General features: G+C 45.1%; 1 protein-coding gene across 9 annotated transcripts in view; it reads right to left on the bottom strand.

Annotated features, from left to right (window-relative positions):
- Positions 1-18,475, bottom strand: part of FHOD3 (formin homology 2 domain containing 3) — a 503,817-nt gene that overhangs the window by 42,288 nt on the left and 443,054 nt on the right. For all 9 annotated transcript variants that reach the window (XM_063716761.1, XM_054537476.2, XM_054537478.2 and 6 more), the window contains 1 exon segment: positions 7,796-7,954. In XM_063716761.1, the coding sequence (XP_063572831.1) occupies positions 7,796-7,954 (159 nt within the window).

Genomic DNA, 18,475 nt, shown 5'->3' with positions numbered 1-18,475 from the left:
GGGTTGGGACCAGAAAACAAGTCCTGCTGGTCTCCTACCTCATAGAGACAAGCTGATTCTAAAAGTTACATGGTAAGGCAGAAGAACTAGAACAACTAAATTTGAAAAAGAATAACCTTGGAGAAATTGTATAACCTGACTTTAATAAATAAAAAGCTATAGTAATTAAGACAATGTGTCATTGGTAAAAGGATAGACACCTAGATCGATGGGACAGAGCAGACAGTTCAGAACAGGACACATAAATGTGGCCCATTGATTTTGAAAAAGGTGCAAGGCAATTCAATAGAGAGAGGATATTATTTTCAACAAATGGTGTTAGAACAACTAGACTCTATATGGAAAAAAAAGCAACCTCAAGTTAAACCTTACACTATACATAAACAAACTCAAAATGGATCACACATCTAAAAGTAAAATGGAATACTATGAAACTTCTAGAAGAAAACATAGGAGAAAACTTTTATAACCCACGTTAGGCAAAAAATTCTTAGACATGATACCAAAAAAGAATAAGTTAATAAACCAAACTTTATACAATTAAAAACTTTTGCTTTGTGATAGACACTGTTAGAGAATAGAGGACAAGCTGTAGTTCCTCAAAAGATTAAACACAGAATTACCACATGACCCAGCAATTTCATTCTTGGATATTTATCCTAGAAAAATGGAAACTTACTTTCACACAAACACCTGTACATGAATATTTGTAGTAGCTTTATTCATAACTGCCAAAAACTGGACCAAGCTAAATATTCTTGAGCAGTGAATATATAAATTGTAGTAGATTCCCTGTAATGCAATAGCACTCAGCAATAAAAGGAACAAATTATAGATATGTACAATGACTTGAATGAATCTCAAAGGCATCATGATGGGTGAAAGAAGTCAGTCTCAAAAGGTTACATGCTATTTACAGGACATTCTTGAAAAGACGTGATGGGGAATACATAAGTGGTTATCAGGTGCCAGAGGTGGGTTGAGGGTACAACTACAAAAGGGCAACACAAGAGCTTTGTTGGAAGATGGGACTGTTTTAAATCCTGACTGCAGTGGTCATTGCGTGAATTTATATGTTTTAAATCTCAGAGAACCATATACCAAAAAAGTCGACTGCACTCTATATTAGTTCAAAAACTAAAAAAATAAATAACAAAATGAGAAACAGGACTCTTGACACCACAGTCTCTACATATGCAGATGTTTACACAAGTGTGCATCAGGACGTATCTGGCTGGGATAGATTTCCTTAGCACTGCCATTGTTTTTGGCATGACCAAAATTCCAAAATGAAAAACTGTCAGCACTTTGTAAAATCTTCAGAAGACATCTTCCTGTGATGAATTTTGTTGGTTTGTTCCTTTGAGAAAGCAGTTACTCTTCTTTTTGTTTTTCATTTCTCTAATTTATACTATTTGTTCAACGTTGAAGATTTATGAGGTTGCCACCTGCCATTTTATTTTTTTACACATCACTGACACTAAGAATAGCTGTAAGACAGTGGAATGGCAGGTTAAAGCCACATCCTATGAGCCCCTCCTATGAGCTGATGGCCCTTGTTTTTTGTGAGCAGATGATAATGTGATGATTATGAGGTGGTATTTTTAGCTTGCTTTTCTAAGTCAGTAGATTTATTGATAATTGCATGATCATAATTTGATTTCACAGGAAAGCAAACATCAAACAAAACCAATATGTTGATAGGGATAGGAAGCAGAGAAATTCTAGGCAGAAAATGGTGGGGTCCCTGGCAAAGGCCCCACCCTCAAGCCTGAAACTGTGGCCCAAAGTGAGAACTTTACATCCCTATTTTCCCACTCGAATGTTGCCTTTTCCAAAACCACTCCTGGTCCGCCCCACCCCCATCCTGTACCCATAAAAACCCCAGGCTCCACTGGCAGAGAGCAGAGAAGGGGAGAAGAGGAGAAGCAGCAGGACATCAGAGATTGTTGTTTGATGTCAGAGAGAGGCAGCTTGACTTCAGAGGGATGGCTTGACAGCATTGCTTTGAAGAGGAGTACAGCTGGGGATGGCCAGACTCTGGGGGAAGATCACTTTCCCATTCCATCCCCTTTCCAGCTCTCCTTCTTGCTGAGAGCCACTTTCACTGGCAATAAAACCCTCTGTATTCACCAACTTTCAATTCGTTTATGTGACCTGATTTTTTCTGGACGCTAAACAAGAGCTCTGGTACCATAGATGCGGGCACTAAAGGCTGTCACACTAACTCTCTGCCCTCATTGGTGGAAAGCAACCACCTCACACGAAAAGGCAGAGGACCAACTGAGTTAACACTTAAGCCATCCATGATGGCAAAGCTAAAAGTGCACACTGTACACATGCCCTCTGGGGTTTCAGGGGTTGCGGGTACTCCCTGCCAGACACCGCTGCAGGGCCCACACGGAGTTTTGCTCCTGCTGGTGCCCAGAAGCACTTGCCCCAGCTCCTGCACTCACTCACCTGTGTGCTCCCACTCCCTAGAGGGGTTGAGAGCTGTGAGCTGAGTAAGTAAGCGAGGCACTCCCATCACAAGGCCCGTGAAGGGGTCACAGAAAACTTCCTGTTTCAATGTGATAACCTCCATGTTTTTAGCATTCGCCTAGACAGCATCCCTCTAGCACTGCTCTAAGTATATTTGCTTTTGTATCTGAAAGTCATGTATTTTGGAGAAAAATGCAGAAATCTCCTTTTTTTTTTTTTAAATAGACCCCAATACTATTGGGTTTGGCCATTTCTTCTACTTGCACATGAAACTATAATGAGTAATTCTTTTGCCCTGTGAGTTTTAAACAGAACCCTGGCTACAGCTTTGTATAAGCATCTGCCACAAGGATTTTGGTGACCACAGTAGAAAGTTGAAGCCCTGAGGGCTATGTCTGGTTTGCATACAATGTGCATATTTGCATGAGAAAATAGTGTTCTATCCATGTACTTACTTTCCTGTAGCAACTTAAAAAACTTTTTAAAGCATCTTGGTAGTATCTTCTTTCATTCTTATGATTATTCACTGAAGCACATTAGGGCAGAAATTATTGTATCAAACTCACAGACAAAATGATTTGCCTGAAGCTAAGCTTGATCAACCAAGGCGGAGCTAGGGAAGAACCCAGGGGCTACCTCTAGTTTCTAGCACTAGCTCCATAGTTCATAGGGATTCAAATTAATAGTGAATAAATTCAACCATAAATGCAAATTAACTGTGCAGCTAAGCCACTCAGTCATCAAGATATTCTGGTTCCCTGGCACTGCTAAGTCAACTGTGACTCTCTATGGTCAGGTTCCTCTGCGTGTGTCCAGCACCCACGCAGCTGGACACCTGTGGACAGGCACTGTGCAGGGTAAACTGCTTTCAAAGATGCTGTCATTTTTTATCTGTGGCCAAAGAAAACTTCTGTTTCTAGGATGCTGATTGGACTGGCAGCCAAGTTGGGCCAAGTTGTTTGGGACCATTCAATTGTGCTACCCTCTGAGTGGACACAGACTCCATAAAAATTAGAGAAGAAGGGAAAAGAAAATAAAAATCGCCATACTTCCATTTATGATAATTTGATGCCAGTTTACTTGGGGAAATATCATTAATGCTACTTAGAGATGGCTGCAAAACGATTTTCTGGTTTAATACTCTTATGAAAAATGACTTCCTTAATGAAGTTAACTACTCCTTCAGGTTTTCATGACAAACCTGGATACATACCACTGGGTTGCTAAGCAAAGCCACAGGATGAAAACATTCTAATTACATTTAGGTACACAGAGCTTTCAGACGACCCCCTTAAGCCATGGTGCCAGGCTACAGTGCTTGCATCTGAGAAGCAGACAGTTTGGCTAAAGGCCCTCTGGGTGCAAGCTGGAAATCTCATTAACAAAGATCTGTATGTACCCAACTGCATCTCTTCTCAGTCCTGATTTAACTCTTGAACAAGCCTAGAGAACAAGCTCTGGGTATTGGTTTGGCATGTGGCTCTAGATCATCTCTGCCTCTCAGGTCCCTGAGATCAATGGCCCAAGATAGTAGGTGATGCCTGAGACTGCCCTGGATTCCACATTCTCCAAGAGGGCTGTTTTGACTGGAGTCTTCTCAGCTGTGACTGGGAAGTGCTGAGGGATCTACATAGTCTCTGGATTCACACAGGCAGCCTTTAGATCAGGGGCTCTCAACCAGGGTGATTTTGCTCCTAGGGGGCATGTGACAATGTATGGAGACAGTTTTGGTTGTGGGGGGAGGGTAGGTGTTACTGGCATCTAATGGGTAGAGGCCAGGGATGTGCTAAACATCCTATAATGCACAGAACAGCCTCCTACAACAAAGCACTGTCTAACCCAAAATGCCAGTAGCATTGAAGTTGAGAAACCTGCTTTAGAAGAGAAAGTAAAAATGTAACTCTGTGTGGTTGTGACTATGAATTTACTGAGGACTGACGATGCAATAAAATCTCAGTAAGGGCTACCAGTGTTTCCTGTGGCTGTGTCTCCTCACTTCAAACTGCTCTGTAAGTCAGCTACTCCTGAGTAGCAAATGTAGGCAGCACAGTGAAGAGGGCTGCGCTGCTGCATACATTTCTCTCCCTCCCCTTTCAGATTCCCTCTTATTCTCTGCGGGACACAAACCTAGGCCTGGAGGGCCCCTCCAGGGCCAGCCACCCCACAAAACTGCAGCCTGCATTCTGGATTCAAGCTTCAGAGCTTGCGTCCCGGCTCCCCGGCTCTCTGGCTTACTGGCTTACTGGCTTGGTAGCCTGGGCACACACTAATGCTGGGACTCCCGTTCTTCATCTTCATGTTGGGGAGTATAAGCTTTGATGAGAATCTGTGGCAGGTGCCTACCTGGTGTCTGGCCCACAGTAAAAATCCTATGAAAGTCAGATTTGGTGCTGTGCTGCTACTCCCATATCCGTCAGCATCATAGCTGTAATTATTCCTTCCTAGAGCAAAAGGGTGTTCAACTGAAAACCAGCCAGACAAGAAAAAATAATAATTTGGTTCATGCTAGAATTTGAGTAACTTATTGTATCTGAAACTTTCCCCACCTGGGGAGAGTTGCATTTCCGGAAAGAACAAAGGCAAAACCAAAGGAATAAATTTCTCCTGAGGGACTTTCAAGTTCTCATGACAAGGAGGATAAATATTTTTAAAGGGGCAGTTGTCCTTTTATTCTTTTAATCAGACTGGCTCTGGCTATCTTTGTAGCCTCTCTCCGTATGAATCTGAAGCTTTTGTGCTCTCTAAAGGACCTTGTTGTGTAAATAGGATGGCCCAAGAGCCACTGCCTTGTCTCCCCTAGAGGACAGATGTGGGAGTTCAGTCAGGGTGGTGGGAAAAATTGTAAGAAGATGTTATAGAAAAGAGAAGCAAACCTTCTTGGAAGGCCAGAGGGGAGGGGGTTGCACAGCTTCAGTAAAAGATTTGGCTTTACCTTGAGTTGATAGCAAAAGAGCAAATAACAAGGGAATGTGGGGGAGTTTATCTAAATAGCTTGTTTACTAGCTTGTTTACTCATGTGGTCCTAAGACCAACCTTTGATTGTCCGTGGGTGCATGATTGCTCTCTACTGGGAGGTTGACAATGTTAATTTCCCTCTAGTGGTGTTTACTCAAGACCTTTGTCATTTAATCTGTACTAAATAAATGCGAACTTCGCTGGCTTATGGGATGGACACTGCAGATTCAGGAGCAGAAGCCCCTTAGCCACACTGACAGACAAAGTATCTGTGTCAGTGTATGTCTCTCATCCGTCACTGGGTTAGGGTCTGCGGGGACAGACACTTTGCACTTGGTACATCCAGGTCCACCCAACAGCAGGCCACTGCCCTGCTCCTCCCTTGTTCCTCTAGGAGGGTCCCAGAGTGCGATGCATCACACTGAGACCTGGCCTGCCTCCTCCTGTGATCTGGCAACTGCCTTAGTCTCTCTCTCTGTATCTCCCAGCTGTCACCCACTCACTCCTTCATGTCCCCTGCTCCAGTCTGTCATGTGCCCTCACTCTTTCAATAGGCTGGATTCCTGGATTTGAGTGGGCCCTAAATCCAATGACTGGTATCCTTATAAGAAAAAGGAAGTTTGAACATAGAGGAGAATGCTGTTTGAAGACAGAGAACACACCTGGATATGCTGACTGGCTTTGCTCCCTGGCCTGGCTCCAGAGCTCAGGGCACAACTTCTTCTGCCAGGAAAGAAGTGCATTTCCCTTATTGTACCTGTTCCTGGAACAGGGAGTGTATGTTTCTCAGAGTAGAGCTGCTTGGGCCTTATATAGGTTTTCTAGGGGTGCCATAATAAAACGTCACAAACTGGGTGGCTTAAACAACAGAAATGCATTCTCCCACAGTTCTAGAATCTGGAAGTCCAAAATCAAGGTGTCAGCAAGACCATACTGTCTCTGAAGGCCCCAGGAGTTGAACTTTGCTTCTTCGCAGTGCTGGTGGTTGCCCACGATCCTTGGTATTCTTTGGCTTTTAAAGATATCACTCTAATTTCCACCTCCATCATCACAAGGCATTCTGTATGTCTGCGTGTTCTCTGTCTTCAAATACCACTCTCTTCTCTGTGTTCAAACTTCCCTCTTCTTATAAGGATACCAGTCACTGGATTTAGAGCCCACCTGAATCCAGTATGACCTCATCTTAACTTGATTACATGTACAAGCCCCTTTTTCCAAATAAGCTCACATCCTGGGTGGGCATGAATTTGGGGGTCCACTATTCAATGCAGTTCAGGCCTCTAGTAATGGCTTTTCTTGTGAAGGTCCCTTCCTTCCAAAGCATGAAGGCATGCCTAGTGGGCTGGATGCAGACCCCTCTGCATACTGTGTGCCCACCACTCCCTCCCATTCCCAGGGCCATGGGTGATTCTGGCCAGAGGCCCAGGCCCTTCCTCACTCTCAACTTTTCTGTAGAAGGCTTGCTTTCCTTCTCTGGAGTCAGGCATCATTGGTTCCGTCCATGCCCAAGTGTCTCAAACAAGAAGATAAATCCCAATCACGGAGAGGCTTTAAAGGAGTCTGGGGCTCCCTGCCAATAGGAGGATGGGTTAGGTGCCACCCAATGCCACAAAGCAGTGTCCCCAGATCCCCACTCTGACCCAGTGGGCCCCCAAGCTATAACACCCTTCTGTAGGAATTGGTGGGTGGGACACATCGGCTCTGCTCACTCTTTTCATTATTATAATAAGAGATTTATCCTGCTAAACTGGCACCAACCCACAGTGGAGGGAGAGTGCGGCCTGTGGAAGAACACAAACCCAGGCCCCGCAGGTGAACCCTGTCTCCAGCTACCAGCTGTGTGGTCACAGCCACGCCACCCAGTGTCTCTCTACTTTGTGACATTTGGATCAACAAATGCTAAAGCTTCAGCTGGCTTGAGCTCTCTGGCTTATCAAATGAAACATGTCTCTCTGTACCAGAACAAATGCCAAGACAGAAAGTTCTTACATGGATGTGTGCATGTACTGAAAACCCTACCTTTGAAAGTGTTTGTTAAACGTATGTGGTTTAAAATGACATGAAACAAGACCCTAGCGGCTTCCCAAGGAGGTTATCATAGTCTTCTTCCATTTTGAGGTAGGCAGAGTGTGGTCAGAGGGAGATTGGTAAATGAACCTGAGTGAAGATTGCTGAACTTCATAGGCAAAGTGAGACTCCCCCCCCCCAAAAAGTTTAACACGTGTAAGAATTATTAACCTTATTCAGAATCTAGCTGAGACAGAAAGGCACCGTGGATCTTTTGAAATGTGGACATGCAGCATATTATACATGCAGTATAAGATAAAATACAAATAATGCTTAATAGAGCTTCCCTCACCTCGATTCCTTCTTTGTTTAAGGCATACTCATCAAAATTCAAAATGGCGATCTTAATCGTCCTTGGAGGGGGCAGCACCGTCAGACCAATATTGATGGCGTTACTCCTTTTGGAATCCAGAACAATGATCTCTTGCCTTTTTCCATCTGCAGCAGTTTTCTTAGTGATAAAAAAGGAGAATCCAAGATTAATGCATCATCTTGGGTCCTTTCTGCATTTCATTATTAAAAGCACTCACTACTTATTTAGATATGAAAACAAATGGTCCCAGTTCAGGTCAGAGAAGGACTGGCTACTGTTCAGCACAGAAAGGATCAGGGATTAGTTCTGAGAAGCTGCCAAGCTTGGGTCAGCAACAGAACTTCAAGAGTCAGACACATACAAAAATAAAATGGATTTTCCTTCAATTGGGAAAATGTGATATTTTGCAAGAAAAAAAATCTGTTTTTTCCAAAGAAGCAGTGAAAACAAAATCAAAACCTTTCAGAGTTCCTTTCTTGTAGGCTCTGAGGTGTCAGAATGTTTTGGTTGGCCTTCATACATATGGTGGGTGCCGAGAGAGAGCTGGTTTACATGCTGAGAAGAGAGGATCAATAAGGAGAATACAGCACCATTGGCCTGTCAGCCCCTCCAGATCTACAGCTATACTGTCTCAAAGCCCTCACCTTGCCATTCAAACATTCCATGCCCCTTATACCAGAGCACCTCCACCTTTCCTGTGCACTTAGGCCTCTGTGCAACTGCCTGGTAGATGAATGAAGAGGGGCCTTCCAAGGAAAAGAAAGGAAAGGGCATGCACTGGCGAGGATGAATAGAGGACGAACCAGCTTAGAGGCCTAGGAGGGGAGCAGAGAATAAGAAGTGTCCTGGCATTCTCAAAGCCCTTTCATCTGTGGCTTCCCAGTTGGCCTGCATGATCCTCAGAGGCAGGTCCTAGGCTACACTCATCTCTGCAGCCTTCACAGAATTAACACAAGATGGGAGCTTGGCAAGCACGTGTTACGAGCTGAATGTTTATGTCCCCTCAAAATTCGTAAGTTGAAGCCCTAACCCCCAAAGTGATGATATTTGGAGGTAGGGCCTTTGGAGCTACTTAGGTTTAGATAAGGTCACGAGAGTGGGATCTTCATGATGGGACTGGTGTCATTATAAGAAAAGACCAGAGGGCTACTAGTTCTCTCCCTCTGCTACTTGAAGACACAGCAAGAAGGTGGCTGCTTACAAGCCAAGAAAAGGGCCCTCACTAGAAACCTAACTGGCCAGTACCTTGATCTGGAGTTCCCAGCCTCCAGAACTGTGAGAAATAAATTTCTGCTGTTTAGGTCACCTGTGTGTGGTATTTTATTATGGCAGCCTTAGTGAACTAAGACAGTGTGTGTGGGGTGATGAGTCAACCCTGTCACCGGCCAGAGCTGTGACCACAAGGCCCCCAGCTGTCCTCTTCAGCTCTCAGGAAGTTGGGTGCAGGTGGCACCTGGGGGCAGGTGGGAGAAGACTTGGCTCCACAAGCTCCCTGCTTTTGCTCAGGTTTCCCTTGAGGCAAACACACCTGGGAGGATGGCTATTTTGACTCATGTAACAAGTCTAGAGTAACAAAGATGAATGAGGCACTGTGGATCTCCTGAAGACACATTCAGCACAGTAATGGGGTGTGCTGCGCCCTCTGTTGTTGAGGGAGCTCAACAGCAGAGCAACTGTAACTCACCTGGTGGTGGAGGGGCTCAGGGTCTGGAAGGACTGACTCTTGGGCTAGGCCCTAAAGAATGTCTAGGATCTAGTCTGGGGACAGAAGACCTTCAGGAGATGAGAAGTGGCTTTGTCTAGGTTGTTAAAAACTGTCAGGGATGAGGCTGGAAGTTTGATGGGGCCACATCCCAGAGGACCTGCTGACCCAGCCAAGCAGCTTCAACCACACTGTGCAGGCAGGTTCCCACTAAGCAACTGAATGCCACTCATCATCTGATCTCCTGCACTGAGGCCTTACCTTGTTCTCTAAAGCAGGGGCCCTGGCTGGGCCTGGGAGCAGCCAAGCCATCTAGAGAAACTGTTCTGCTGTAGCCCCAGGGACCGTGAGGCATCGAGGAGAAATAGGCTCAAGTCCAACTTAAGTCCTCCTGGAACCTCCCAGACTTAGTTGCTAAATTTCTATTTTATATCCTTAAATATGCAGTTGGGAATAAACTCAAACTTCTTCACTAAAAAAAAAAAAAAGAAAACCCAACAACAACAACTGAAAACATCCCAGCTGTTTTGGGTCCTGGTGATCAGGAGGGGCAATTCCTGTGGGTAGGGTTGTCAGCTTTGAACACTGGGCTCCCAGGGACACGTGGCATACATGCCTCCCCACTCTTCAGGGAAAGTGTTCTGTTCTACATAGTTAACCTAAGAAACTTATCAGGAGTCCCTGGAAATTCTCAATTTAACTTTTAAATCTAATTTTATGTTGTGTGTGGAATGCTAAAGGAATGAGAAAGGTTTGACAGAATGTTGAATATAGGCAACGAAGAAGGATGTTACAACTAGCAATGCCAATACCGTGGTGCTGGAGGCCTGCTTCTCCGGGCACTGCTGGGCACCTACCCCAAATCCATGCCCTCTTCCCCACTCAGCAACAGGACTCTGATTTTTTTCAGGCTGGCAGTGTGTCCATTAAATCAATTCCCTCCCTGGACCCTCTGCAACTGAAGCTGGCCCCATGACTTGGTTCTGGCTTTTGTTTTCCTGATTAAAAAGCAACAGACCTGGTGGGCCATGCCTTGTACTCATCCCCCTTCTTCCTGCCTAGAATGGAGATATGGGTCTGGAGGTGCAGTGGCAGGTGTCTTGTGAGCACATGATGGCAGCAGGGATTCCCTGGGAACCAGTAGCCCTTAACTCCTCATCCACAAAACCCCATCACTCTAGGAGCCCAGCCAGCTCAACTGGAGTCTTTATGCAGATGACAAAATGAAACCCCTTGCCATCACCCTGAGACTCAGTCCCATGGCAAACAGCTTGGGAGAGAAGCACTACTCAGATAGCACTACTCAGATTCCAGCCTCATCTCCGGCAGCCAGTGTCCACATGCAGCAAGCAATTTGCACAGACCTACGTGGTGGCTCTGAGCCTGACATGCCCTTGGCCCCATTCTCAGTAGAGCTCAACTTACAGCAACACACATGCCTGCACACACCCCTCTAAGTCAGGGAGGGGTGCGCCACTGAGCACCCCAAGATCATGGGAGAGCTGCTCCCACAGAGGATTCTGCACATTTGCAGAGCATTTCCACCCATATCATGAAGGAAAGAATAAGCATTAAAGGAATATCTGAAATGGAATCATGCAAGCTCTAGATTTTAGCAAAAAGGTGCTTTAAGTGCTGTTCTTCATAATCAAAATAAACCTCCACCAGATGTTACTAAACACTCAAGTGTCATCTGGTTAGTACTGCCCAAGATGAGGGAGTGGGTTGGGTAGGGCTGTCCAACTCTCTCCTTCCCTCTGACAATAATCTAAAGCAGCACTTACAAGAGCAAGGCAGAGCTCTCTGTGCCTACATCCATGTCTAAGGATTGGCAGTCATCTATTCTGATCCATTTGAATTGTCCTTCTGAGCCAAAGCCTCAAGTCAGCAATAGTGGACTTCACTAGTCCTCCACATGGTCCTAAGACAGAGCAACTATGGTCCACTCTTCCTTCCCAAAGTGTCTCATCCCCATCCGTCCTTCTCCATTCCCACCTCTCCACCCTGGGCCTGACCACCCAGAACCCCACTTCTCAGAGCAGCCCAGCACTCGCCTCCTGCTTCTGGTCTCTTTTCTCCCTAACCCATCCATCCATCCATCCTACTCTTGCTAAAAGGAACTTTTCTGGTCAGGCACAGTGGCTCAAGCCTGTAATCCCAGCACTTTGGGAGGCCGAGGTGGGCAGATCACGAGGTCAAGAGATCGAGGCCATCCTGGCCAACACAGTGAAACCCCGTCTCTACTAAAAATACAAAAATTAGCTGGACATGGTGGCGTGTGCCTGTAGTCCCAGCTACTCAGGAGGCTGAGGAAGGAGAATTGCTTGAACTCGGGAGGCAGAGGTTGCAGTGAGCAGAGATCACGCCACTGCACTCCAGCCTGGGTGACAGAGTGAGACTCCAACTCAAAAAAAAAAAAAAAAAAAAGAGGCACTTTTCCTTAGTGAATTTCTTTGGTCAAAGTCACAGTGGTTTTCCATGGTTTAAAATTTGAAAATAAGGAAATTGGTCAATGATGGGAAGGGGATATAAAGCAGAGGTCAGAGAAGAAAGAGTGGTCCTTGTGAAGGTTAGAAAATGTAAATGCCTTTCTTGAAGGGGATGGCATCCAGGAGGAGGGAGTGAGATGTAACGGGGCAGAGGTCAGACAGGTATCAGTAACAGGAGAGGAAGCAATGCTTCTAAGTAGGAAATCAGAAAGTTGTTCTGCAATTGATGAGAAACCAGACAACCCCCAAAAATACCCAAACAAGGAAACAAAGCAAAAAACCTCTTGTATCTTCTATCTGAAGAAAATGACAACATTTTCTTGAGAGTAATAAAAGAAGACTTGGATAAATGAGAAACTTCATGTTCCTGGATAGGAAGTTTCAATATCATAAGTGTGCTTTAGTTATCTCTTATCTAATTATATATGTTTATATATGTAACATGTATATTTATATATATAACTTATATATATAAAAGTAATACATATATTGGCTGTCCAATAGATATATTACTTTTATTTTGCATATACATAATCCTATCAAAATTCCCATAAGATTTGTTTTTGGAATTAGAAAAGAATGTCTAAAGTGAACATGAAAGAATACATGTATGAAATTGTCAAACATGTTCTTAAAATGTAGAGTTAGATACAATATCTACCCAATCAGCTATCAGCTGTATAGCACTGGCCCTAGAATAGTTGGAATAATAGGACAGAATAGAATAATAGTACGGAAAAAGCTCTATACAATGGTCCAAGACATTCTAACAAAGACACTAAGATTAGTGACCCAGAATCTAACATAAAAAGATCCATTTTTAATATGGAATCAGAAAAACTAACTTTAAGCCAAACAAACTGATACGGCAAGTGAACATTGTGACAGGCTGGATTGACTGACATGTTCCTTCTTAGGAAGGGAAAAGGCCAGGAGAAAGCAGGAACCCAGGCTGGTGTGGGAATGGCCAAGTATCAGCACGGCACGAGTACACCACAGCCAGGAGACCCCCTTGCTGACTGGGGTATGACACCACCCTGCTGCCTGGAGTCTCAAGACATTCTCAGTGATGGTCCATGATGCCGAACCCTGCACAGGTGCAGAAGAGGCTGAGAAACAAGCCCAGTCCCTGATGGTCTCTTTCTGATTGACTGTAAGCTTCCCGATATTTATTGCCTCTCTTTGATATATAATCCATTTCCTTAAACAGGTATTTCCTGAGTGCCTGCTGTTAGGTGCCTGGTTCTCAAGTGGGAACATTTCCATGCAGACTAGCAAAAAATGCATACCTCTGGAGGGCCAGGATGCCCCCAACACCCATGGTCAGCTCTGGAGCAACAGGACATTGGGTTTTTTGTCTCAATTTGTTGATAAAAGAACAACTAGCCAAAGCTCTGCCCTCTTCCTCAGCAAGTTCCAAGAACTATCAGGGAGGAAGGGATGATGGAAGGAGGTGCCTGAGCCCAGGCTCCAGGTACAGGATGCTAGACTAGGGGCTGGCTGGATGTGAAAACAGGAACAACTATCTTTGGGTGGTCAGCAAAAAGGCGGACATGAGATAGTGTGCGGGAAACCATGGCAGGGCCATCTCTGAACATGCTGCTTTCCCAAATATGTCCAGAAGTGCTCAAGGAAAGAGAGGATCTTGCTTCTTTAAGGGTGTAGCGGGAAGCCTGGGAAGCAGCCAGGCTCCGTTTTGGTTCCAGAAAGCCTAGTTAAGCTGAACTCCCACGGCAGAGCTCCTCCTTTGGAGCTCCAACTACCGGAAGCCTCCAACATGCCCGTAGTAGCTCTTCTCCCCTGGAGGAAAGACAGTCTCCGGAGAAAAGCTTCAGGATGAATGCCATGTAAGGCTTTTATTCGTTTTTGACTTGGCTAAGAACACTGCAGGGAGAGGGAACAGGGGTGTGCACAGCCAAGATGAGGGAGAGGCAGAGGTTACCCTTTGTGGAAAGAGAGGCTGTCTAGGCGGGCAGGAAACTCAACGGGAGCAGGGCGGCAGTCATTAAGGCAACTCAGGGACAGGGTCCAGCTTCTAGGAAGATGCAGGTGAGCCCCTCCAGGATGAGGCTTCAAACAGACAGCACTCAAGGCTAGAAGAGTCACAGGATTCCTGAGATAGGGGAGGTAGTGACTGTCAACTGCCAAAGCTTTGGGGAAGAGCTGTGCCTGTTCTCGGCAGCCCCAGATTCAGCTGGTGGGCAGCTACCTGGGTTGGGAGTCCGCTTTCTAGAACCAGCAGCCCCAGGAGGCAGGAGCCTGCAAACTCAGCCACTCCATGGGGCAGAAAGTCACACATTGTAATAGGAATATTTTCTAGAACCGCTAAGCCAGATATTTAGGCTCAGCTGGATATAAGCACTGCAGAGCCACAAGTCCACCCAGGTGGATCCTTGGTGAGACACCAACCCTTGATGCAGAGACAGATGGCAAAATGCCCATGCAGAGGAGATGCCCAAGTCAGGCTTTCGGATAGAACAAATTAAACCTCCAAGTAAAAGTATTTAAGAATCTGCAAGTAAAGACTCAAACTTGATTTGGAATGGTTATTGGAAAAGAGTGGCCATCATGCAAGAGAGACCACAACCTAGTTTCAGTAGGCATCCTGGGAAAGAAAAAGACCTAACTTCCCCCTCAGAGACATTCCGTTTTGGAAAAAGAAGAGTGAGGATTCAGGCAGCAGTTAGGAAAAGAAGTGGAAAGAAAAATTTAAATAGTTAATAGTAGTCATTAAGCTTAAGGCTTCCTGAAATGTTGCCACATCACATTGCCCCTTTGCATTTTTAAAGAGTATTTTACTAGTAACAGAGGATGCACCCCAGAAGGTGCTGCAATTAACAATAGACACCGGGCTGAGGACTTGATTTATTAAGAGAGCTGCAGGAGGTTTGGGGAGTGCTGGTGAGTCTGAGAGCACTTCCATGAAAGGCGACAGACCTTTGCAAATGCTTCTGTGCATCACTATTGGAGACCTTGGGTTGGGCTCAGAGAGGCAGAAGTTCTAGAAACGGTAAATCATCCCTCCTCGCTCCCTGCCAAAAGAGTGATGCCACAGGATATTTTCAAAACTGTCCGTTGAGAAAGTGACAGTTACAAGGATGCAATGATACAGATGTCACAAAGATGTGACAACTATGGAATTTTCCTAAAGTCTTGAAACAAGGGAGACGGGGAGATGTATAGGAAAGCATTTAGGCAAACCGCCCCCCGTCCACACCCTGACCAACACACACACCCTAAAATGAAAAACAAAAACAAAAAACTAAGCCCAAGCAAAGGCTGAGGAATCCTTAGTCAGAAATAAAATTTCTTGCCAGGTAAGGTTTGCCTTATTGTTAAGGAAAGAGTATTAATTTCTCATATTTGCCCTTTGGGTTGTCTAGAGCAGAGGCCAACTGTTAAACAGACTTCCTGCATGAATTCAGTTTATTTGTTATCCTAATCCAGAGACCCAGGAGAGAGGAAGGGAGTCTCCATGCCCTCCAGGGGCTTTCGGCCCTGACATCTTTCTCTGGGGTCATTTTATTCTCCTATACGATTCACCACATCCTATAGGACCAGCAGGCACACACCAGAAGTGTCTGGGCACACTTCAGCCCTGCTGAAGTCCCAGAGCTGTGTTCAGAGTTTCTAGGTAGAATTCAGGTTTCTGAGGGGAATGTTAAATAACTTATTATGTCCTGAACTTGAATATAGCATAGGAAGATTTCTATCTCCTCTCAGGAAAAGCAAAAGGGTCAGGGGGTGTCAATGTGGAGAGTGGTGGTGGGGAACACAGTGCTCCTTCAGCGCCTCGTTTTTCACCTGAAATCAGTGGCTCATAACCTTGGTTGTACTTGAGAGTCCCTGAGGAGCTTTTAAAAATATACTTGGGAAGCTGAGGTGGGAGGATCGTTTGAGCCCAGGAGTTTGAGGCTGTAGTGAGCTATCATTGTGCCACTGCACTCCAGCCTGGGCAACAGAGTGACACCTTATCTCTAAGAAATAAAAATAAGAAAAATAACCCAGGCCAAGGCTCATCCTGACCTAATTTTTCTTTAAAAGTTGCTGTTACTAGTTCAAATAGATTTAGAAACTTCAAGGTAAATAAACTTCTCCAGAAACATTCTGGGCTCCCTCACTATGATAAACCTAATGAATGCAACAGAGTAAGACAACATCAGGTCCCAAAGTGGAAACTGAGTTCCACTCCATGTCTGTTTTGGTCTGGCTGTAACTTGGGGCATAGAAGCTGCCTTTGGAGAACAGGAGGGATTTTGCTGCCCCTGGTTAGGTACAAGGGTTGGAAAGTCACTTTCCTGGGGCTCCCCAGGGTGATGTCAAGCCCAAGGAAGTCTCAGGGCTTTCTGCCCTGACATCTTTCTTGGGGTCACTTTATCGCCTATCGGGCTCACCACATCTTAGACCAGCAGTCAGAACATAATGAAATTTAGCACAGGATTTCTACCTTTCACCACGAAACACAATATGATTCATCTTATTAAAACACCATATAATTCCAGCTGACAGAGAAAAATTGATCCAATTCCAGAAACTATTTTGAAAGAAAATGAAAAAGCGTATCTTTTCAGTCTTATCATTTTTTCATTAGGTGGTCACCCCAGCCTTAGATCTGGCTCATGAATCTTTGTTTTTGGGTGGCTTAGTCACAGCCATGCCCAATAACTCTGGTCTAATGTTACTTTTTTTGATGAAACCTGAAATCAATTCTCTTTGTTGTGTGCTGTCTTGTGAAGTCTATTTCACTCTATTTTTGTCGCATTTTATTGTACTTAATTAAAAAGTTTCTGAGCCAGAAATCAGAAGTGGCTGTTTACATTTTGATTTATGAAAACCACAGTCAAGGATTAGAAACAGAAATGAAATTTGTTATATCTATAGTGGTAACATATGCAAAATGGATTCAACTCTCCAGTGTAATGTGGGGTTTGTTGTTTTTTTGCTTTTTTGAGACAGAGTCTTGCTCTGTCACCCAGACTGGAGTGCAGTGGCATGATCACAGCTCAATGCAACTTTGACCTCCTCAGGCTCAGGCAATCTTCCCATCTCAGCCTCCCAAGTAGCTGGGACTACAGGAATGTACTGCCATACCTGGCTGTGTGCGTGTGTGTATATTTTGTAGAGATGGGGTTTCACCATGTTGTCCAGGCTGGTCTCAAACTCCTGAGCTCAAGCCATCTACCTGCCTTGGCCTCCTAAAGTGCTGGAATTACCAGAATGAGCCACCCATCACGGCCAAAACACAGTGACGTGTTTTAATCCTAACTTGCATTCTTACCTTTTGTAACATTTTGTTAAGTAGCTCCTGTTCACATTTCCTATCACAAAGACAAAGGTAAGGGTTTTTGGGTCTCATTATAGAACGTTCTGGAATCAGTTTGATAAACTTTTCATGCAATATATCACTTTCCTCTTATGCTCGTACTTGATAAAAACTATGCAAACATTTGTCTATTAGCTAGGCAATACATTGTTCTAGAGGTCACTACCTGCTTCAGGCAATTATGGAACTTTGGGCTGAGACGGCAGAGGCTAGAATATTATCACTGACCAAATTGGCTGCAGTGGGACCAAGAGAAGGAGGTAGGTAGGTGAAGCATTAATTTTGGGCCTTCTTGAGGAAACTTTTAATCTTGTAAAAATGAAGCTAGGAGTGCCTTCACCTCCATACTTTTACTCCATTTTATTCCTCCCAATACTGAGTCAAGGGGCAGCTTCTCCCCAGCAACCTGATAGAGAACCACAAGAAGCCTAGAGGTGCAGCCAGCCAAGTGGGCAACGAGGGGAGGAGGAGGAGGAGAGGAGGGGGAGGGGAGGGGGAGGGGGAGGGGGAGGGGGAGGAGGATTGTTTCCAATTAGGTCAATGTGTTGGACGGCGGTGTCAGCAAATCAGGTCATGGGTAACTTCTAGCAACCACAGACTGCTGTCTTAATCGCAGCTGGTCTTCTCCTAAATGTCAGGCTGCCTATAAGAATTGGAAGGGGGAGGCCAGGTGCAGTGGCTCCTCCTGTAATCCTAGCACTTGGGAAGGCCAAGGCAGGTGGATCACCTGAGGTTGAGAGTTTGAGACCAGCCTGGCCAACATGGTGAAACCCCATCTCTACTAAAAATGCAAAAATTAGCTGGGTGTAGCAGTGGGCACCTGTAATCCCAGCTACTCAGGAGGTGGAGGCAGGAGAATCTCTTGAACCCGGGAGGTGGAGGTTGCAGTGAGCCAAGATCACACCACTGCCCTCCATCCTGGGCAACAGAGCAAGAGTCTGCCTCAAAAAAAAAAAGAATTGGAACAGGGCATGTGGATGGCTCAGCACCACTTGGTACCAGTCCTAGAAAGTCAGGACACAGACACACCAAAAGTGGGTGTCTGGCAACCCTTCCTTAGGTGTTATTTTCTGGAGAGGACAAAAGCTGGGTCTACTTTCAACCGAAGGACAAGACTGATTGGGCATGATTTTTTACACTGGATC

The sequence above is a fragment of the Pongo abelii genome, chromosome 17 (genome assembly GCF_028885655.2).
Source record: "Pongo abelii isolate AG06213 chromosome 17, NHGRI_mPonAbe1-v2.0_pri, whole genome shotgun sequence".
Taxonomy (NCBI): Eukaryota; Metazoa; Chordata; class Mammalia; order Primates; family Hominidae; genus Pongo; species Pongo abelii.
The sequence above is the reverse complement of the archived record's forward strand: the minus strand, read 5'-3'. Positions and strand labels throughout refer to the sequence as shown.